A 25,175-nucleotide genomic window follows, 5' to 3' on the forward strand; every position below is an offset into this window, starting at 1 on the left:
CCTGATCTCCCCCTGTATATACACCGCATAGTACCTCTGATCTCCCCCTCTATATACACCACATAGTACCCCTGATCTCCCCCTGTATATACACAGCACAGTACTCCTGATCTCCCCCTGTATATACACCGCACAGTACCCCTGATCCCCCCCCTGTATATACACCGCACAGTACTCCTGATCTCCCCCCTGTATATACACCGCACAGTACCTCTGATCTCCCCCCTGTATATACACCACACAGTACCCCTGATCTCCCCCCTGTATATACACCGCACAGTACTCCTGATCTCCCCCCTGTATATACACCGCACAGTACCCCTGATCTCCCCCCTGTATATACACCGCACAGTACTCCTGATTCCCCTCCTGTATATACACCGCACAGTACCCCTGATTCCCCTCCTGTATATACACCACACAGTACCTCTGATCTCCCCCTGTATATACACCGCCCAGTACCTCTGATCTCCCCCTGTATATACACCGCACAGTACCCCTGATCTCCCCCTGTATATACACCGCACAGTACCTCTGATCTCCCCCTGTATATACACAGCACAGTCCCCTTGATCTCCCCCTGTAAATACACCGCACAGTACCCCTGATCTCCCCCCTGTATATACAGCACACAGTACTCCTGATCTCCTCCCTGTATATTCACTGCACAGTACCTCTGATCTCCCCCTGTATATACACCGCACAGTACCCCTGATCTCCCCCCTGTATATACAGCACACAGTACCCCTGATCTCCCCCCTGTATATACACCGCACAGTACTCCTGATCTCCTCCCTGTATATTCACTGCACAGTACCTCTGATCTCCCCCCTGTATATTCACTGCACAGTACCTCTGATCTCCTCCCTGTATATACAGTGCACAGTACCTCTGATCTCCCCCTGTATATACACCGCACAGTACCTCTGATCTCCCCCTGTATATACACCGCACAGTACCTCTGATCTCCCCCTGTATATACACCGCACAGTACCCCTGATCTCCCCCCTGTATATACAGCACACAGTACTCCTGATCTCCTCCCTGTATATACACCGCACAGTACCTCTGATCTCCCCCTGTATATACACCGCACAGTACCTCTGATCTCCCCCTGTATATACACCGCACAGTACCCCTGATCTCCCCCCTGTATATACAGCACACAGTACTCCTGATCTCCTCCCTGTATATACACCGCACAGTACCTCTGATCTCCCCCTGTATATACACCGCACAGTACCCCTGATCTCCCCCCTGTATATACAGCACACAGTACCCCTGATCTCCCCCCTGTATATACACCGCACAGTACTCCTGATCTCCTCCCTGTATATTCACTGCACAGTACCTCTGATCTCCCCCTGTATATACACCGCACAGTACCCCTGATCTCCCCCCTGTATATACAGCACACAGTACTCCTGATCTCCTCCCTGTATATACACCGCACAGTACTCCTGATTCCCCTCCTGTATATACTCCGCACACTTCCCCTGATCTCCCCCTGTATATGCACAGCACAGTACCTCTGATCTCCTCCCTGTATATACACTGCACAGTACCCCTGATCTCCCCCTGTATATACACCGCACAGTACCTCTGATCTCCCCCTGTATATACACCGCACAGTACTCCTGATCTCCCCCTGTATATACACCGCACAGTACTCCTGATCTCCCCCTGTATATACACCGCACAGTACCTCTGATCTCCCCCTGTATATACACCGCACAGTACCTCTGATCTCCCCCTGTATATACACCGCACAGTACCTCTGATCTCCCCCTGTATATACACCGCACAGTACCTCTGATCTCCTCCCTGTATATACACCACACAGTACCCCTGATCTCCCCCTGTATATACACCGCACAGTACTCCTGATCTCCCCCTGTATATACACCGCACAGTACCCCTGATCTCCCCCTGTATATACACCGCACAGTACCCCTGATTTCCCCCGTATGGCGGTATATTTTGCACACAGGCGCAGTACACTGTACGACTTCCCTCATCATTTATTAACGGCTTTTGCTGTTTTTCATCATTTTGGCAATTCCGCTTACGACACATCCGCCAATAAAGAGACAAATTCGGGAATTCATGAAGGTTTCCATCAGTATCAGGTCTAGGAAATAACTCTGAAAAGAAAAAAGACAGCTGTAAGTAAGTGAACCCCCGGAGCGCAGCGTTGGAGCAGGATGCAGGGAGGGTGGTCTGGTACCTGGACGCAGTGGGAGAGGCAGCCGTTGGTGCGGTGCGTGTAGCCCACCGTGTTCAGAGCCTCCCGGACAAAGTCGTCGCTGGACTTCACCAGAATGTTGGGCTGCACATTCAGCGTCATACTTGTGGACACAAAGTGCGGCAGAACAGACTGCGGGGAGAGAGGAGCGGAGGTCACAGCTGCTGCACCGTACCTGTATTCAGTGCTTTACTGGTATATAGTCTTTTACTCCAGTCACCTCCAGAGCTGCAGTCACTATTCTGCTGTTACATCATGTCTTATCCTCCAGTCACATCCAGAGCTGCAGCAGTGCGCTGATACAGTTAGATGAGCCAGGTGGGGGTTGGTGGAGGAGGGACCACCGGGACCCCGCCCATCATTGCAAGGTCAACTGTATCGGCATCCTGAGTGCTGATACAGTTGAAAGCAATGATGAAAGAGGGAGCATCAACTGACGCTTCCACCTCCATCATTCTCCCTCGGTGTCTGACGTCTCAGCGCAGCGTGCGCGATGGCGTCACTACATGGCACCTGCTGTGCTAAGATGTGCGGACGCTTCAGAGCGCTCACTGCAGAGACCGGAGCAGGGCAACGAGGGAGTGAATTATACTATATGGAGGACTATGGGGAGTGCAGTATACTATATGGAGGACTATGGGGAGTGCAGTATACTATATGGAGGACTATGGGGGGTGCATTATTCCTTATGGAGGACTATGGGCTGTGCATTATACTATATGGAGGACTATGGGGGGTGCATTATACTATATGGAGGACTATGGGCTGTGCATTATACTATATGGAGGACTATGGGGGGTGCATTATACTATATGGAGGACTATGGGGTGTGCATTATACTATATGGATGACTATGGGCTGTGCATTATTCCTTATGGAGGACTATGGGCTGTGCATTATACTATATGGAGGACTATGGGGGGTGCATTATACTATATGGAGGACTATGGGCTGTGCATTATACTATATGGAGGACTATGGGGGTGCAGTATACTATATGGAGGACTATGGGGGTGCAGTATATTATATGGAGGACTATGGGGAGTGCAGTATACTATATGGAGGACTATGGGGAGTGCAGTATACTATATGGAGGACTATGGGGTGTGCATTATACTATATAGAGTACTATGGGGGGTGCATTATACTATATGGAGGACTATGGGCTGTGCATTATACTATATGGATGACTATGGGGGTGCAGTATACTATATGGAGGACTATGGGGGTGCAGTATATTATATGGAGGACTATGGGGAGTGCAGTATACTATATGGAGGACTATGGGGAGTGCAGTATACTATATGGAGGACTATGGGCTGTGCATTATACTATATGGAGGACTAAGGGGAGTGCAGTATACTATATGGAGGACTATGGGCTGTGCATTATACTACATGGAGGACTATGGGCTGTGCATTATACTACATGGAGGACTATGGGCTGTGCATTATACTATATGGAGGACTATGGGCTGTGCAGTATACTATATGGAGGACTATGGGCTGTGCAGTATACTATATGGAGGACTATGGGGAGTGCAGTAGACTATATGGAGGACTATGGGGGGTGCATTATACTATATGGAGGACTATGGGCTGTGCATTATACTATATGGAGGACTATGGGCTGTGCATTATTCCTTATTGAGGACTATGGGCTGTGCATTATACTATATGGAGGACTATGGGGGGTGCATTATACTATATGGAGGTCTATGGGGGGTGCAGTATACTATATGGAGGACTATGGGCTGTGCATTATACTATATGGAGGACTATGGGCTGTGCAGTATACTATATGGAGGACTATGGGCTGTGCAGTATACTATATGGAGGACTATGGGGAGTGCAGTAGACTATATGGAGGACTATGGGGGGTGCATTATACTATATGGAGGACTATGGGCTGTGCATTATACTATATGGAGGACTATGGGCTGTGCATTATTCCTTATGGAGGACTATGGGCTGTGCATTATACTATATGGAGGACTATGGGGGGTGCATTATACTATATGGAGGACTATGGGGGGTGCAGTATACTATATGGAGGACTATGGGGGGTGCATTATACTATATGGAGGACTATGGGCTATGCATTATACTATATGGAGGACTATGGGCTGTGCATTATTCCTTATGGAGGACTATGGGCTGTGCATTATACTATATGGAGGACTATGGGCTGTGCATTATACTATATGGAGGACTATGGGCTGTGCATTATACTACATGGATGACTATGGGCTGTGCGTTATACTACATGGAGGACTATGGGCTGTGCATTATACTATACGGAGGACTATGGGGAGTGCATTATACTATATGGAGGACTATGGGGAGTGCAGTATACTATATGGAGGACTATGGGGAGTGCAGTATACTATATGGAGGACTATGGGCTGTGCAGTATACTATATGGAGGACTATGGGCTGTGCAGTATACTATATGGAGGACTATGGGGAGTGCAGTATACTATATGGAGAACTATGGGGTGTGCAGTATACTATATGGAGGACTATGGGGAGTGCATTATACTATATGGAGGACTATGGGGTGTGCAGTATACTATATGGAGGACTATGGGGAGTGCAGTATACTATATGGAGAACTATGGGGTGTGCAGTATACTATATGGAGGACTATGGGGAGTGCAGTATACTATATGGAGAACTATGGGGTGTGCAGTATACTACATGGAGGACTATGGGGAGTGCAGTATACTATATGGAGAACTATGTGGTGTGCAGTATACTATATGCAGGACTATGGGGAGTGCAGTATACTATATGGAGGACTATGGGGAGTGCAGTATACTATATGGAGAACTATGGGGTGTGCAGTATACTACATGGAGGACTATGGGGAGTGCAGTATACTATATGGAGAATTATGGGGTGTGCAGTACACTATATGGAGTACTATGGGGAGTGCAGTATACTATATGGAGAACTATGTGGTGTGCAGTATACTATATGCAGGACTATGGGGAGTGCAGTATACTATATGGAGAACTATGGGGTGTGCAGTATACTATATGGAGGACTATGGGCTGTGCAGTACACTATATGGAGGACTATGGGGAGTGCAGTATACTATACGGAGAACTATGGGGTGTGCAGTATACTATATGGAGGACTATGGGGAGTGCATTATACTATATGGAGGACTATGGGGAGTGCAGTATAATATATGGAAGACAATGGGGAGTGCAGTTTACTATATGGAGGACTATGGGGTGTGCAGTATACTACATGGAGGACTATGGGGAGTGCATTATACTATATGGAGGACTATGGGCTGTGCAGTATACTATATAGAGAACTATGGGGTGTGCAGTATACTATATGGAGGACTATGGGGAGTGCATTATACTATATGGAGGACTATGGGTTGTGCAGTATACTATATGGAGAACTATGGGGTGTGCAGTATACTATATGGAGGACTATGGGGAGTTCAGTATACTATATGGAAGACAATGGGGAGTGCAGTTTACTATATGGAGGACTATGGGGTGTGCAGTATACTACATGGAGGACTATGGGGAGTGCATTATACTATATGGAGGACTATGGGCTGTGCAGTATACTATATAGAGAACTATGGGGTGTGCAGTATACTATATGGAGGACTATGGGGAGAGCTGTATACTATATGGAGGACTATGGGGAGTGCAGTATACTATATGGAAGACTATGGAGTGTGCATTATACTATATGGAGGACTATGGGGAGTGCAGTATACTATATGGAGGACTATGCAGATGCATTATACTGTATGGAGGACTATGGGGAGTGCAGTATACTATATGGAGGACTATGGGGAGTGCATTACACTATATGGAGTACTATGGGGAGTGCATTATACTATATGGGGGACTGTGGGGAGTGCAGTATTCTATATGGAGGACTATGGGGAGTGTAGTATACTATATGGAGGACTATGGGGAGTGCAGTATACTATTTGGAGGACTATGGGGAGTGCAGTATACTATATGGAGGACTATGGGCTGTGCAGTATACTATATGGAGGACTATGGGGTGTGCAGTATACTATATGGAGGACTATGTGGAGTGCAGTATACTATATGGAGGACTATGAGGAGTGCAGTATACTATATGGAGGACTATGGGGAGTGCAGTATACTATATGGAGGACTATGGGTTGTGCAGTATACTATATGGAGGACTATGGGGTGTGCAGTATACTATATGGAGGACTATGGGGAGTGCATTATACTATATGGATTACTATGGGCTGTGCAGTATACTATATGGAGGACTATGGGGTGTGCAGCTTACTACATGGAGGACTATGAGGAGTGCATTATACTATATGCAGGACTCTGGGCTGTGCAGTATACTATATGGAGGACTATGGGGTGTGCAGTATACTATATGAAGGACTATGGGGAGTGCAGTATACTATATGGAGGACTATGGGGAGTGCATTATACTATACGGAGGACTAAGGGTTGTGCAGTATACTATATGGAGGACTATGGGGTGTGCATTATACTACATGGAGGACTATGGGGAGTGCAGTATACTATATGGAAGACTATGGAGTGTGCATTTTACTATATGGAGGACTATGGGGAGTGCAGTATACTATATGGAGGACTATGCAGAGTGCATTATACTGTATGGAGGACTATGGGGTGTTCATTATATTATATGGAGGACTATGCAGAGTGCATTATACTGTATGGAGGACTATGGGGAGTGCAGTATACTATATGAAGGACTATGAGGACTGCAGTATACTATATGGAGGACTATGGGGAGTGCAGTATGCTATATGGAAGACTATGGGGAGTGCATTATACTATACGGAGGACTATGGGGAGTGCAGTATACTATATGGAGTACTATGGGGAGTGCAGTATACTACATGGAGGACTATGGGGAGAGCAGTATATTATATGGAGGACTATAGGGAGTGCATTATACTATATGGAGGACTACGGGGAGTGCATTATACTGTATGGAGGACTATGGGGAGTGCATTATACTGTATGGAGGACTATGCGGAGTGTATTATACTATATGAAGGACTAGTGGGAGTGCATTATACTGTATGGAGGACTATGAGGATCAATTATACTATATGGAGGACTATGGGTGGTGCATTATACTGTATGGAGGACTATGCGAAGTGTATTAAATTATTATACTGTATGGAGGACTATGGAGTGCATTATACTGTATGGTCTATGGAGGACTATGGGAGTGAATTATACTGCATGGAGGACTATGTGGGTGCATTATACTGTATGGAGGACTATGGGAGTACATTATATTGCATGGAGGACTATGGGGAGTGCAATATACTGTATGGAGGACTATGAGGATCAATTAAACTATATGGAGGACTATGGAGGGTGCATTATACTGTATGGAGGACTATGCGAAGTGTATTAAATTATTATACTGTATGGAGGACTATGGAGTGCATTATACTGTATGGTCTATGGAGGACTATGGGAGTGAATTATACTGTATGGAGGACTATGTGGGTGCATTATACTGTATGGAGGACTATGGGAGTACATTATATTGTATGGAGGACTATGGGGAGTGCAATATACTGTATGGAGGACTATGAGGAGTCAATTATGCTATATGGAGGACTATGGGGAGTGCATTATACTATATGGAGGACTATGTGTTGTGCAGTATACTATATGGAGGACTATGGGCTGTGCAGTATACTATATGAAGAACTATGGGGTGTGCAGTATACTATATGGAGGACTATGGGGAGTGCATTATACTATATGGAGGACTATGGGTTGTGCAGTATACTATATGGAGAACTATGGGGTGTGCAGTATACTATATGGAGGACTATGGGGAGTGCAGTATACTATATGGAAGACAATGGGGAGTGCAGTATACTATATGGAAGACTATGGGGTGTGCAGTATACTACATGGAGGACTATAGGGAGTGCATTATACTATATGGAGGACTATGGGCTGTGCAGTATACTATATGGAGAACTATGGGCTGTGCAGTATACTATATGGAGGACTATGGGGAGAGCAGTATACTATATGGAGGACTATGGGGAGTGCAGTATACTATATGGAAGACTATGGAGTGTGCATTATACTATATGGAGGACTATGGGGAGTGCAGTATACTATATGGAGGACTATGCAGAGTGCATTATACTGTATGGAGTACTATGGGGAGTGCAGTATACTATATGGAGGACTATGGGGAGTGCATTACACTATATGGAGGACTATGGGGAGTGCATTATACTATATGGGGGACTGTGTGGAGTGCAGTATTCTATATGGAGGACTATGGGGAGTGTAGTATACCATATGGAGGACTATGGGGAGTGCATTATACTATATGGATTACTATGGGCTGTGCAGTATACTATATGGAGGACTATGGGGTGTGCAGCTTACTACATGGAGGACTATGGGGAGTGCATTATACTATATGGAGGACTATGGGCTGTGCAGTATACTATATGTAGGAATATGGGGTGTACAGTATACTATATGAAGGACTATGGGGAGTGCAGTATACTATATGGAGGACTATGGGGAGTGCATTATACTATACGGAGGACTAAGGGTTGTGCAGTATACTATATGGAGGACTATGGGGTGTGCATTATACTATATGGAGGACTATGGGGAGTGTAGTATACTATATGGAAGACTATGGAGTGTGCATTATACTATATGGAGGACTATGGGAAGTGCAGTATACTATATGGAGGACTATGCAGAGTGCATTATACTGTATGGAGGACTATGGGGTGTTCATTATATTATATGGAGGACTATGCAGAGTGCATTATACTGTATGGAGGACTATGGGGAGTGCAGTATACTATATGAAGGACTATGAGGACTGCAGTATACTATATGGAGGACTATGTGGAGTGCAGTACACTATATGGAAGACTATGGGGAGTGCATTATACTATACGGAGGACTATGGGGAGTGCAGTATACTATATGGAGTACTATGCGGAGTGCAGTATACTATATGGAGGACTATGGGGAGAGCAGTATACTATATGGAGGACTATAGGGAGTGCATTATACTATATGGAGGACTACGGGGAGTGCATTATACTGTATGGAGGACTAGTGGGAGTGCATTATACTGTATGGAGGACTATGAGGATCAATTATACTATATGGAGGACTATGGGGGGTGCATTATACTGTATGGAGGACTATGCGAAGTGTATTAAATTATTATACTGTATGGAGGACTATGGAGTGCATTATACTGTATGGTCTATGGAGGACTATGGGAGTGAATTATACTGTATGGAGGACTATGTGGGTGCATTATACTGTATGGAGGACTATGGGAGTACATTATATTGTATGGAGGACTATGGGGAGTGCAATATACTGTATGGAGGACTATGAGGAGTCAATTATGCTATATGGAGGACTATGGGGGGGTGCATTATACTGTACGGAGGACTATGGGGAGTGTATTATACTGTATGTAAGACTATGAGGTGCATTATAGTGTATGGTCTATGTAGGACTATGGAAGTGAATTATACTATATGGAGAACTTTGTGGAGTGCAGTATACTATATGTAGGACTATGGGGAGTGCAGTATACTATATGGAGGACTACGGGGAGTGCAGTATACTATATGGAAGACTATGGGGAGTGCATTATACTATATGGAGGACTGTGGAGTGCATTATACTATATGGAGGACTATGGGGAGTGCAGTATACTATATGGAGGACTATGGGGAGTGCAGTATACTATATGGAAGACAATGGGGAGTGCATTATACTATATGGAGGACTGTGGAGTGCATTATACTATATGGAGGACTATGGGGAGTGCAGTATACTATATAGAGGACTATGGGGAGAGCAGTATACTATATGGAGGACTATGGGGAGTGCAGTATACTATATGGAGGACTATGGGGAGTGCAGTATACTATATGGAGTACTATGTGGAGTGCAGTATACTATGTGGAGGACTATGGGGAGTGCAGTGTACTATATAGAGGACTATGGGGAGTGCTATATACTATATGGAGGACTATGGGGAGTGCAGTATACTATATGGAGGACTAAGGGGAGTGCAGTATACTATATGGAGGACTATGGGGAGTGCAGTATACTATAAGGAGGACTATGGGGAGTGCAGTATACTATATGGAGGACTATGGGCTGTGCAGTATACTATATGGAGGACTATGGGGAGTGCAGTATATTATATGGAGGACTATGGGGAGTGCAGTATACTATATGGAGGACTATGGGGAGTGCAGTATACTATATGGAGGACTATGGGGAGTGCAGTATACTATATGGATGACTATGGGGAGTGCAGTAGACTATATGGAGGACTATGGAGAGTGCAATATACTGTATGGAGGACTCTGGGGAGAGCATTATACTGCATGGAGGCCTATGTGTAGAGCATTATACTATATGGAGGACTATGGGGAGTGCATTATATTATATGGAGGAGTATTGGGAGTGTATTATACTATACGGGGGACTATGGGGAGTGCATTATACTGTATGGCGGAGTACGTGGAGTGCATTATACTGTATGGAGGACTACATGGAGTGCATTATACAGTATGGAGGACTATGGGGGTACATTCTACTATATGGAGGACTATGGGGAGTGCATTATACAATATGGAGGAGTATGGGGAGTGGATAATTATATGCGCAGGACTATGGGGAGTGCAGTATACTATATGGAGGACTATGGGGAGTGCAGTATACTATATGGAGGACTATGGGGAGTGCAGTATACTATATGGAGGACTATGGGGAGTGCAGTATACTATATAGAAGACTATGGGGAATGCAGTATACTATATAGAGGACTATGGGGAGTGCAGTATACAATATGGAGGACTATGGGGAGTGCAGTATACTATATGGAGGACTATGGGGAGTGCAGTATACTATATGGAGGACTATGGGGAGTGCAGTATACTATATGGAGGACTATGGGGAGTGCAGTATACTATATGGAGGACTATGGGGAGTGCAGTATACCATATGGAAGAGTATGGGGAGTGCATTATACTATATGGAGGACTGTGGAGTGCATTATACTATACGGAGGACTATGGGGAGTGCAGTATACTATATGGAGGACTATGGGGAGTGCAGTATACTATATGGAGGACTATGGGGAGTGCAGTATTCTATATGGAGGACTATGGGGAGTGCATTATACTATATAGAGGACTATGGGGAGTGCATTATACTGTATGGAGGACTATGGGGATCAATTATACTATATGGAGGACTTTGGAGGGTGCATTATACTGTATGGAGGACTATGCAAAGTGTATTAAATTATTATACGGTATGGAGGACTTTGGGGTGCATTATACTGTATGGTCTATGGAGGACTATGGGAGTGAATTATACTGTATGGAGGACTATGTGGGTGCATTATATTGTATGGAGCACTATGGGGAGTACATTATACTGTATGGAGGACTATGGGGAGTGCAATATACTGTATGTAGGTCTATGTGGAGTCAATTATACTATATGGAGGACTGTGGGGGGGGGTGCATTATACTGTATGGAGGACTTTGGGGAGTGTATTATACTGTATGGAAGACTGAGGTGCATTATACTGTATGGTCTATTGAGGACTATGGAAGTGAATTATACTATATGGAGGACTATGGGGAGTGCAGAATACTATATGGAGGACTATAGGGAGTGCAGTATACTATATGGAGGACTATGGGGAGTGCAGTATACTATATGAAAGATAATGGGGAGTGTATTATACTATATGGAGGAGTGTGGAGTGTTTTTTACTATACGGAGGACTATGGGGAGTGCAGTATACTATATAGAGGAGTATGGAGAGTGCAGTATACTATATGGAGGACTGGGGAGTGCAGTATACTATATGGAGGACTATGGGCTGTGCAGTATACTATATGGAGGACTATGGGGAGTGCATTATACTGTATGGAGGACTATGGGGAGTGTATTATACTGTATGGAAGACTATGAGGTGCATTATACTGTATGGTCTATGGAGGACTATGGAAGTGAATTATACTATATGGAGGACTATGGGGAGTGCAGTATACTATATGGAGGACTATGCGGAGTGCAGTATACTATATGGAGGACTATGAGGAGTGCAGTATACTATATGAAGACTATGGGGAGTGCATTATACTATATGGAGGACTGTGGAGTGCATTATACTATATGGAGGACTATGGGGAGTGCAGTATACTATATGGAGGACTATGGGGAGTGCAGTATACTATATGGAGGACTATGGGGAGTGCAGTATACTATATGGAGGACTATGGGGAGTGCAGTATACTATATGGAGGACTATGGGGAGTGCAGTATACTATATGGAGGACTATGGGGAGTGCAGTATACTATATGGAGGACTATGGCCTGTGGAGTATACTATATGGAGGACTATGGGGAGTGCATTATACTGTATGGAGGACTATGGGGAGTGTATTATACTGTATGGAAGACTATGAGGTGCATTATACTGTATGGTCTATGGAGGACTATGGAAGTGAATTATACTATATGGAGGACTATGTGGAGTGCAGTATACTATATGGAGGACTATGGGGAGTGCAGTATACTATATGGAGGACTATGGTGAGTGCAGTATATTATATGGAAGACAATGGGGAGAGCATTATATTATATGGAGGACTGTGGAGTGTATTATACTATATGGAGGACTATGGGGAGTGCAGTATACTATATAGAGGACTATGGGGAGTGCAGTATACTATATGGAGGACTATGGGGAGTGCAGTATACTATATGGAGGACTATCGGGAGTGCAATATAGTATATGGAGGACTATCGGGAGTGCAGTATACTATATAGAGGACTATGGGGAGTGCAGTTTACTATATGGAGGACTATGGGAAGTGCAGTATACTATATGGAGGACTATGGGCTGTGCAGTATACTATATGGAGGACTATGGGGAATGCAGTATACTATATGGAGAACTATGGGGAGTGCAGTATACTATATGGAGACCTATGGGGAGTGCAGTAAACTATATGGAGAACTATGGGGAGTGCAGTATACTATATGGAGGACTCTGGGGAGTGCGGTATACTATATAGTGGACTATGAGGAGTGCAGTATACTATATGGAGGACTATGGGGAGTGCAGTATACTATATGGAGGACTATGGGGAGTGCAGTATACTATATGGAGGACTATGGGGAGTGCAGTATACTATATGGAGGACTATGCGGAGTGCAGTATACTATATGGAGGACTATGGTTAGTGCAGTATACTATATGGAGGACTATGGGGAGTGCAGTATACTATATAGAGGACTATGGGGAGTGCAGTTTACTATATGGAGGACTATGGCGAGTGCAGTATACTATATGGAGGACTATAGGGAGTGCAGTATACTATATGGAGGACTATGGGGAGTGCATTATACTATATGGAGAACTATGTGGAGTGTATTATACTGTATTGACGACTATGGGGAGTGCATTATACTGTATGGAGGACTATGGGGAGTGAATAATACTATATGGAGGAATATGGGGAGTGCATTATACTGTATGGAGGACTATGGGGAGTGCATTATACTATAGGGAGGACTATGGAGAGTGCAATATACTGTATGGAGGACTATGGGGAGAGCATTATACTGCATGGAGGACTATGGGGAGTGCATTATACTGTATGGAGGACTATGTGGAGAGCATTATACTATATGGAGGACTATGAGGAGTGCATTATACTATATGGAGGAGTATGGGGAGTGTATTATTCTATACGGAGGACTATGGGGAGTGCATTATACTGTATGGCGGAGTACGTGGAGTGCATTATACTGTATGGAGGACTTCGTGGAGTGCATTATACACTATGGAGGACTATGGAGAGTGCATTATACTTTATGGTGAACCATGGGGAGTGCATTATACTGTATGGTGGACTATGGGAGTGCATTCTACTATACGGAGGAGTATGGGGAGTGCATTATACTATATGGAGGAGTATGGGAAGTGTTTTATACCATACGGAGGACTATGGGGAGTGCAGTATACTATATGGAGGACTATGGGGAGTGCAGTATACTACATGGAGGACTATAGGGAGTGCAGTATACTACATATAGGACTATGGGGAGTGCAGTATACTATATGGATGACTATGGGGAGTGCAGTATACTATATGGAGGACTATGGGGAGTGCAGTATACTATATGGAGGACTATGGGCTGTGCAGTATACTATATGGAGGACTATGGGGAGTGCAGTATACTATATGGAGGACTATGGGGAGTGCAGTATACTATATGGAGGACTATGGCGAGTGCAGTATACTATATGGAGGACTATGGGGAGTGCAGTATACTATATAGAGGACTATGGGGCGTGCAGTATACTACATGGGGGACTGTGGGGAGTGCAGTGTACTATATGGAGGACTATGGGGAGTGCAGTATACTATATGGAGGACTATGGGGAGTGTATTATACTGTATGGAGGACTATGGGGAGTGAATAATACTATATGGAGGAATATGGGGAGTGCATTATACTGTATGGAGGACTATGGGGAGTGCATTATACTATATGGAGGACTATGGAGAGTGCAATATACTGCATGGAGGACTATGGGGAGTGCATTATACTGTATGGAGGACTATGTGGAGAGCATTATACTATATGGAGGTATATGGGGAGTGTATTATACTATACGGAGGACTATGGGGAGTGCATTATACTGTATGGCGGAGTACGTGGAGTGCATTATTCTGTATGGAGGACTGGAGGACTACGTGGAGTGCATTATGCAGTATGGAGGACTTTGGAGAGTGCATTATACTTTATGGTGAACCATGGGGAGTGCATTATACTGTATGGAGGACTATGGGGGTGCATTCTACTATATGGAGGACTATGGGGAGTGCATTATACTATATGGAGGAGTATGGGGCGTGTATTATAGTATACGGAGGACTATGGGGAGTGCATATACTGTATGGAGGACTACGTGGAGTGCATTATACTGTATGGAGGACTACGTGGAGTGCATTATACGGTATGGAGGACTATGGAGAGTGCATTATACTTTATGGTGAACCATGGGGGGTGCATTATACTGTATGGAGAACTATGGGAGTGCATTCTATTATATGGAGGACTATGGGGAGTGCATTATACTGTATGGAAGGCTATGGGGAGTGCATAATACTGTATGGAGGACTATGGGGAGTGCATTATACTTTATAGAGGACTATGGGGAGTGTATTATACTGTATGGAGGACTATGGGAAGTGCATAATACTATATGGAGGACTTTGGGGAGTGCATTATACTATATGGAGGACTATGGGGAGTGCATTATACTGTATGGAGGACTATGGGCTATGTATTATACTACATGGATGACTATGGGCTGTGCATTATACTATATGGAGGACTATGGGGAGTGCATTATGCTGTGTATAGGGGAGCTGTACAGGGGGGAGATTCGGGACATTATTAAAGGGGTTGTACACTACTTTATATTACCTCCCTAATGTATCCCCTGTGCCGAGTCACGCTTCACTTGTCGTGACATCAGCGCGGGGTCACGTGATGCCTGTGAGCAGCCACCGATAGCTCCGCTCACAGGCATTATCTGCAACATAAGGTATTTACAAAAAGTCTTAGGGGCCCCGGGGGAATACATTGGGGGGGGGGGATATAAAGTATTGTACAACTTCTTTAAATGTTAAGTGGGCTCTTATAGTTATACGGGAACTCGGGTTATTGTAACTGTCAAAGGGGCACACAGGGGGCATTATTATTTTCTACGGGGCAAATTGTGGGCACTGTTTTCTAGGGCACCTGCACACGGCATTACAATATTTTAGAGGGTTATTTTACCATCTAGAGGGCACACATCAGGAGCAGTAATAGGGACACATACGGCAGCAAGGGTTCAGTGTTGGGGTATCAGCAGGATGAGGAGTTTGTGCAGGTTGGGGACAGATGTGGACGGTGATTGAAATGTGAGGAGTCAGATGTGTCTTTGTTGTAATCTCTGAAGACGAGTCCTAGCTGGAGAGGTTGTCGTGTCGGTCTGGGCCAGATGGAGAAGACAGGAAAACTGAACGACTCCATAAGAAAGAACATCAGCTGTAAAGTCATTATCTATAACTGTGCTGTAATCTCTTACATGTTCTGCAGCACCGGTATCTACCACTATATGGTCACCATATGGCGGTAATATCAGTGCTGGTCTTTGTACAGAGATTTTGTTTAGTAACAGCGCGGTCATCTGCTGAGGTTCCCCTTTGCCCACAATTAGGGTGCACCACTATAGTTGTAATCAGGGTTACCTGATTAGGGGTCCACTCAGAAGTTTCGCACCCCTGAACCAAACCACTAGCTACACCTCTGCATACTCCAGTCATACCCAAAGCTGCAGACACTATGCTGCTGTTACATCATGCCTTGTCCTCCAGTCACCTCCAAAGCTGTGGTCATTATTCTTCTGTTACATCATGTCTTATCCTCCAGTCACCTCCAGAGCTGCAGTCACTATTCTGCTGTTACATCATGTCTTATCCTGCAGTCACATTCAGAGCTGCAGTCGCTATTCTGCTGTTACATCAAGTCTTATCCTCCAGTCACCTCCAGAGCTGCAGTCACTATACTGCTGTTACATTATGTCTTATCCTGCAGTCACATTCAGAGCTGCAGTCGCTATTCTGCTGTTACATCATGTCTTATCCTCCAGTCACCTCCAGAGCTTCAGTCACTGTTCTTCCATTTACATCATGTCTTATCTTCAAGTCACCTCCAGATCTGCAACCACTATTTGACATTAGATCGTATCTTATCTTCCAGTCAACTCCAGAGCTGCAATCACTACTTTACAATTACATCATGTCTTTTACTCCAGTCACATCCAGAGCTGCTGTCACTATTCTGCTGTTACATCATGTCTTATCGTCCAGTCACATCCAGAGCCGCAGTCACTATTCTGCTGTTACATCATGTCTTATCCTCCAGTCACCTCCAGAGCTGCAGTCACTATTCTGCTGTTACATCATGTCTTATCCTGCAGTCATATTCAGAGCTGCAGTCGCTATTCTGCTGTTACATCATGTCTTATCCTCCAGTCACCTCCAGAGCTGCAGTCACTATTCTGCTGTTACATTATGTCTTATCCTGCAGTCACATTCAGAGCTGCAGTCGCTATTCTGCTGTTACATCATGTCTTATCCTCCAGTCACCTCCAGAGCTTCAGTCACTGTTCTTCCATTTACATCATGTCTTATCTTCAAGTCACCTCCAGATCTGCAACCACTATTTGACATTAGATCGTATCTTATCTTCCAGTCAACTCCAGAGCTGCAATCACTACTTTACAATTACATCATGTCTTTTACTCCAGTCACATCCAGAGCTACAGACACTATTCTGCTGTTACATCTTGTCTTCCATATCATAGAGAAAAATAAAAAATCTATAAAGACATCTCTGGACAGGGGACATATCACCCTCACATTGAACATATGGGATTAATTATAACTGGGAAGTGAGAGAGAAATGACACCTCAACTTCCATTGAAGTAGTGACCTCCTTCAATGACAAGGTAATTACAACATACATTGAGCTTGGAGGTTTGTTTACTTAGAGGCGGATAAGTACGGGATCTTCCGCTGATCAAAGCACTGTTCTGAAACACTTTAGAGCCAGTGGTCAATGATGAATATTGGGGTTTGCATCAATCCAATATTTATGGAAGAAATATTTTCAGTGTCATAGCGAAAGGACGAACATAATGCATTCACTCCCATCATCATAATACCATTCTAACCCCTCCAACTTAATATTGGTCTGAGGCTATTTATGCCATGCTTCATCTCTATAGAAAGGTAAAATCGCAATAGGAAACATGATGACAATATCTTCTGCCTGGGACCTCCAGGTGTGAAGATATCCTAAAAGTTTTGAATCTCATAAACTTCTAAAAGACCTACTACACAACACAACCAACCTCTACATAAGCTCACCAAGGGGAGAGATATGGGCGTAACCTAGATCTAATAAAAAGCAGAGTTTGGGTTTCTGTCATTGTTCATTCTGGAAGACATAGTTCGCAGTGAGAGTGTCCCATTTTCCCAATCAGAGTGCTTCCCTCCATAAAGATAAAAGGTGACAAGCCAACCTGGGCTGTGGAGTACTCAGTGCCGGGACGGTCGGTGCAGGGGATGTCACAGTGGCAGTGACCCGGTCCGTGACCCAGGGCGGTCAATGAAAGGAATTAATGAAAGGGGATTATAGTTTTTTTATAGTTAAATGTTCGTGATGCCACCTGTGGTATGTGGCTATATGGAGCCGCCGCTGCGGAGCAGGTCCTCTGCAGCTGATGGTGACGCAGCAGAGTTGGTTCAGCTCTCCACAGGTAGAGCTAAGCTTAAGGGCGGTTCAGTGATGATTAATGAGGTAGATGTTGCTGTGTAGAGTGGTGCAGGGGATGGTGCAGATAATAATTCTAGGACACAGTGGGGTGAAGTCTTCAAGGTTTACTCACAGTTGTTGAGCTCCAGGCTACCAGGACAAGGGTAACCTCCCACGCCGTCCTGTGTTTAACAAGGAAGGGTTTCAGCAATCCCTCAGGTATTTTTGGAGTACATAACGGGACCCCATTCTGTGTGCCTTCCTCGGTCGTCTTCCTGCGCTGGCTCTCACCCTCCTGACCTGCGCCTCGCAACCAGTGTCCCAAGCCGGTAACTTCAGATTTTGGCGAGCAACCTGCAGTCCCCTGAATCCTATTTGGCTACCATTTTAGCGATGTAGTTGCGGTTGTGAGCAGCTGCACCCTGAAAATACAGAAGCCTCCGGTTTCTAGCTGAGCCTTGTATTTCTCCACTAGTTAGGGGCTGGTCCCCTTTACGGCCTGATCCCTCCACGTTCCTGCAGATTCGGGCGCATGGGTGGCATCCGCACTTCCCATGCCCCTGAGATCCCCTCACTTCTGGAGCCTTCCTCTGCTCCCTTCCTTTCTCAGTCTTTCCTCCTGGGCCTCTCACTCTAGGCCCACTTCTCTGATCAGAGCTCCTACAGAGCTCCTGCTCCCACTCCTTCTCCTCTGTCTGACTGGTCTCAACTCCCTCTTCCAAGATGGTTCCCTCTTTATATACTCCTCCTTCTCAAGTTCTCCCCTGTGCTTCTTCCTCCACCCACACCCACTACATGGTTCCACACTCCAGCTAGGGACCAGGGACTGTGCTCTCCCTTAGGAGCAATCTCGCCCTTCCGTCTGAAGTGGAGTGTAATGGATGCAAGTGTGTGGGTCCCGGGCAGTACTCTATCCTTACCTGAGAGTGGGGTACCACACCTCTGGGTGAGATGCAGTACCTCTGTGGCAAATGAACCCGCAGGGGCGCCACAGAGGCATCACTGCAACATCAGGTTTAGTAATTCTCTTTTGTTATTCCTTTTTATTTTACGTTATTTGTATATATTGTAGTGTTTTGTTCCCATTTTGTATCATCTTTGTATAGTTTTATAAACACTGCCTAGCTTTCTGGATGAAATATATAAAATTTAACAGCTCTGTAGTTCTTTTTGTTATTGTGGAGTTGGCAGTGAACATACAGTGGGTATATACAATTTCCATGCGTTGGAATTGGAGGTGTACATACCATACGCTCACTGTGACTTCCCCAATAACCGGCCTAGTAGTGGAAGCAGTCACGACCTCGTCCAACACTTGTCAGCCAATGGTGTCCTGACGACGGGAGGCAGCAGAGTTGCGTTTCCTGACAAACTGGTGTCAGCGATGAGATCTGCGCGACCCCCCAGGCTGTTATCCTTGACACTCTAGTCACCTCTAGAGCTGTAATCACTATTTTGCCATTACATCAAGTCTTATCTTCCAGTCACCTCAAGAGCTGCAGTCACTATTCTGCTGTTACATCATGTCGTATCCTCCAGTCACCTCCAGAGCTGCGGTCACCTCTCTGCTGTCAGCTCTGTTTGCACATACTCCTGTAATTCCCATAGTGAGCAGTGTAGGGAATGCCCAGTGGGGGGCAGAAGCATGTAGACTTGTCTGGCAGTTGGAAGCATTCAGCTGCATTGTGACTGCAGCTCTGGATGTGTGTGGAATATAATACTCATTATTACTGCAGATTATAGAAGAGTGGGAGTCCAGGAGGACGTCCGAGCTGACAGAACCCCACATCCGGGGGTCCAGGACATAGGAAGTATGGGGGAGGATTCGGGGACTGGTACCTGAACTATAATCCCATCAGATCTGTACTCAGTGTACAGCGAGCGCGAGAAAAAGTTCAGGAAGGCCTGAAAAAGAGAAATGAGAGTAATAGTCAAAGTAACAATAACAGTGATGGTGACACTGGGAATTAGTTTTAATTATGCCAGTGATGTTGGGGGTTGCAGTGATGATGACAGTGATGTTGGGGCTTGCAGTGATGATGATAGTGATGTTGGGGGTTGCAGTGATGATGATGGTGACAGTGAAGTTGAGAGCTGCTGTGATGATGACGGCAGTGATGATTGGGATTGCAGTGATGATGACAGTGATGCTGGGGGTTGCAGTGCTGCTGATGATGATGATACTGATGTTGGGGGTTGCAATGATGATGATGACAGTGATGTTGGGGGTTGCAGTGATGATGATGAGAGTAATGTTGGGCTTTACAGTGATGACGATGAGAGTGATGTTGGGAGTTACAGTGATGATGATAATGATGGGAGTTGCAGTGATGATGATGATGATATTACAGTAATAAAAAAGACTTCGGTATACTAATAAATCACAGACTGCACATGAGTCAACAGTGTGATGCAGCAGCAAAAACCCTGGAGAACAGGAGGAGAAGTTCCTGAAGATTGGAGAAGGGCAAGTTTCCCTATCTTCAAAAAAAGAAAGAAGATGGAACCAGCAAATTACAGGCCAGTGAGCCTTACTACTATACCAGGAAATTATAGGCCAGTGAGCCTTACTTCTATACCAGGTAATTATAGGCCAGTGAGCCTTACTTCTATACCAGGTAATTACAGGCCTGTGAGCCTTACTTCTATACCAGGAAAGATCTTTGAACAAATTATTAAACAGCATGTATGTACAGTTGTGCTCAAAAGTTTACACACCCAGGCGGAATTTTTCCTTTCTTGGCCTTGCTTCAGAGAATATGAATGATAACAAAAAAAAATTTCTCCACTCATGGTTATTGGTTGGGTGAAGCCATTTATTGTCAAACTACTGTGTTTTCTATTTTTAAATCTTAATGACAATCAAAAACATCCAAATGACCCTGATCAAAAGTTTGCATACCCCAGTTCTTAATACAGTGTATTGCCCCCTCTAACATCAATGACAGCTTGAAGTCTTTTGTGGTAGTTGTGGATGAGGTTCTTTAATTTCTCAGATGGTAAAGCTGCCCATTCTTGTTGGCAAAAAGCCTCCAGTTCCTGTAAATTCCTGGGCTGTCTAGCATGAACTGCGCGCTTGAGATCTCCCCAGAGTGGCTCAATGATATTGAGGTCAGGAGACTGAGATGGCCACTCCAGAACCTTCACTTTGTTCTGCTGTAGCCAATGACAGGTCGACTTGGCCTTGTGTTTTGGGTCGTTGTCATGTTGGAACGTCCAAGTACGTCCCATCCACAGCTTCTGGGCTGATGAGTGCAAATTTGCCTCCAGTATTTGCTGATAACGTGCTGAATTCATCTTTCCTTCAACTTTTACCAAGTTTCCTGTGCCTTTGTAGCTCACACATCCCCAAAACATCAGCGATCCACCTCCATGCTTTACTGTAGGAATGATGTTCCTTTCATCATTGGCCTTGTTGACCTCTCTCCAAATGTAACGTTTATGGTTGTGGCCAAAAAGTTCAATTTTGGTCTCATCACTCCAAATTACCTTGTTCCAGAAGATTTGAGGCTTGTCTCTGTGCTGTTTGGCGTATTGTAGGCGAGATACTTTGTGGCATTTGCGCAGTAATGGCTTTCTTCTGGCGACTCGACCATGCAGCCCATTTTTCTTCAAGTTCCTCCTTATTGTGCATCTTGAAACAGCCACACTGCTAGTTTTTAGAGAGTCTTGAATTTCAGATGATGTTATTTGTGGGTTTTTCTTTGCATCCCGAAAAATTTTCCTGGCAGTTGTGGCCGAAATTTTTGTTGAGCTACCTGACCATAGTTTGGTTTTTACAGAGCCCCTGATTTTCCATTTGTTAATCACAGTTTGAACGCTGCTGACTGGCATTATCAGTTCCTTGGATATTTTTTTGTATCCCTTTCCTGTGTTATACAGTTCAACTACCTTTTCCCGTAGATCCGTTGACAATTCTTTTGCTTTCCCCATGACTCACAATCCAGAAACACCAGTGGCTAGATGAAAGAAACAAGAGTCTGTCTGGATCCCAGAAACTCACTCAGCTTTTATGCACACACACTGATTACAAGCAAACAGGTCACAGGTGAGGATGTTACCTTTAGTAGCTATTCAAACCCATTTGTGTCAAATTCTGTGCATGTTATCAGGCCAAAATGACCAGGGTATGTGAACATTTGATCAGGGTCATTTGGATGTGTTTGGTTGTCATTAAGATTTAAAAAGAGAAAACACAGTAGTTTGATAATAAATGGTTTCACCCAACCAATAACCATGAGTGGAGAAAAAGTTTTTTCGTTATGATTCATATTCTCTGAAACAAGGCCAAGAAAGGAAAAATTCTGCCTGGGTATGTAAACTTTTGAGCACAACTGTAAGTACTTGGATAAGAATATAGTAAATAACCAGAGCCAGCATAGGTTTGTAGCATACAAGTCATGCCAGATTAATCTAATTTTTATTCTGTCATGGAAACACTGACTGGGTAGATCAGGAAAATGCGGTAGACATATTATATCTCGACTTCAGCAAAGCATTTGATAAAGTATCTCATACTATCATTATTGAGAAAATGACCAAGTATAGGATTGACAAGGTTACGGTTAGGTGGATTCATAACTGGCTCAGTGATCGTACGCAAAGAGTGGTAATAAATGGTTGCACATCCAATTCGAAGAGTGTTTCAAGTGGGGTACCTCAAGGCTGTGTCTTGGCCCCAGTCTTGTTCAACATTTTTATAAATGATCTAGATAAGGGAACTGAAGGTAAACTAATCAAATGTGCAGATGATGCAAAGCTAGGAGGGATAGCTAACAATACAGAAGACAGAAAAAGGATCCAGAAGGATCTAGATAATCTTGAACAATGGGCAGCGACTAATAGAATGGTATTTAACAAAGAGAAATGCAAGATTCTACCTTTGGGCAAGAAAAATGAAAATTACATCTACAGAATGGGAGGAATAGAACTAAGCAACAGCACGTGTGAAAAACACTTGTGTATACTAATAGATCACAGCCTGCACAGGAGTCAACAGCGTGATGCAGCAGCAAAAAAGGCAAACACAGTTCTGGGATGTATTAAGAGAAGCAGAGTCTAAATCACGTGAAGCAATTATCCCCCTCTACAACTTGGTCAGACCTCATCTGGAATACCGTGTCCAGTTCTGGGCATCACATTTTAAAAAAGACATTGAAAAACTGGAGCAAGTTAAGAAAAGAGCTACCAGGATGGTGAGCAGACTGCAAACTATGTCCAACGAGGAACGGTTAAAGGAGCTGGGAATGTTTAGCTTGAAAAAGAGAAGTCTGAGAGGAGACTTAATAGCTGTCTACAAATATGTCAAGGGCTGTCACAGTGTAGAGGGATCATCTTTATTCCCATTTGCACACACGAAGAAGCAATGGGATGAAACTGAAAGGGAGGAGACACAGATTAGATATTAGAAAAAACTTTTTGACAGTGGCCCTGGAAGTCCCAAAGTCGCAGCTGTTCTGTGAGACTGTGTAATGTTGGACTGTCTTGGGTATTTGCTGGGACTGTTCTCTATGTTTATTGTCCGATTTGTGGTTCAATAAAGTATAGCCACGCTGTTTTACCCGCACCCTGTGTGGTCTGAGTTCTATTATGCCCACGGAGGACCCTGGGTCTTCACATTCTCCTTCAATGAAAGTCTTCAAACAGAGGCTGGACAGACATCTGTCTGAGAAGGTTTAGTGAATCCTACATTGAGCCGGGGGTTGGATATAATGACCCTGGAGGTCCCCTCCAACTCTAACATTCTATGATGTTGGGGGTTGCAGTGATGATGATGGCAGTGTTGTTGGGGGTTGCGGTGATCATGACTCCCAACACCCCCATGTTGGGGGTTGCAGTGATGATGATGACAGTGATGTTGGGGGTTGCAGTGATGATGAAGACAATGATGTTAGGGGTTGCAGTGATGATGACAGTGATGTTGGCGGTTGAAATGATAATGACAGTGATGTTGGGGGTTGCGGTGATGATGATGATCATTACTGATGTTTGTGGTTGCGGTGATGATAGTGATGTTGGGAGCTGCCGTGATGATGATGATGACAGTGATGTTGAGGGTTGTAATGATTATGATGATGACAGTGATGTTTGGGGGTTGCAGTGATGTTAATAGTGATGTTTGGGGGTTGCAGTGATGATGATTACAGTGATGTTGGGGTTTGTAATGATGACGATGACAGTGATGTTGGGGGTTGCAGTGATAATGATGATGATGACAGTGATGTTGGGGTTTGTAATGATGATGATGACCACAGTGATGTTGAAGGTTGTAGTGATAAAGATGACGTTAGTGATGTTGGGGATTATGATGGCGATCAGTGTGAGGAGGATGGAGGGATGATTGTGTAATAATGGCGGTGTGTCCCAGTGATGGTGGCACTTCGTTGTCACACAGCGGCTCTTGGAATGTGAATGTTTTTTGGTCTGGGATAGGCTCACACTTATTCACATGCTGGGGCACGTGGATGGCGGCATCACCT

The 25,175-nt window shown here is 44.6% G+C and overlaps 1 protein-coding gene across 1 annotated transcript in view; it reads right to left on the bottom strand.

The window, feature by feature from the left end:
* Window positions 1–2,024: 2,024 nt before the first annotated feature.
* Window positions 2,025–25,175, bottom strand: part of LOC141167394 (very-long-chain 3-oxoacyl-CoA reductase-like) — an 80,489-nt gene continuing 57,338 nt past the window's right edge. Inside the window, exons 10-12 of the mRNA XM_073654801.1 lie at window positions 20,536–20,601; window positions 2,228–2,377; window positions 2,025–2,144 (exon numbers count right to left, since the gene is read on the bottom strand). Of these exons, the coding sequence (XP_073510902.1) occupies window positions 2,025–2,144; window positions 2,228–2,377; window positions 20,536–20,601 (336 nt within the window). The remainder of the gene's footprint in view (window positions 2,145–2,227; window positions 2,378–20,535; window positions 20,602–25,175) is intronic.

Source organism: Phyllobates terribilis, unplaced genomic scaffold (assembly GCF_046119375.1).
Source record: "Phyllobates terribilis strain yellow unplaced genomic scaffold, ASM4611937v1 Scaffold_11__3_contigs__length_659146591, whole genome shotgun sequence".
Taxonomy (NCBI): domain Eukaryota; kingdom Metazoa; phylum Chordata; class Amphibia; order Anura; family Dendrobatidae; genus Phyllobates; species Phyllobates terribilis.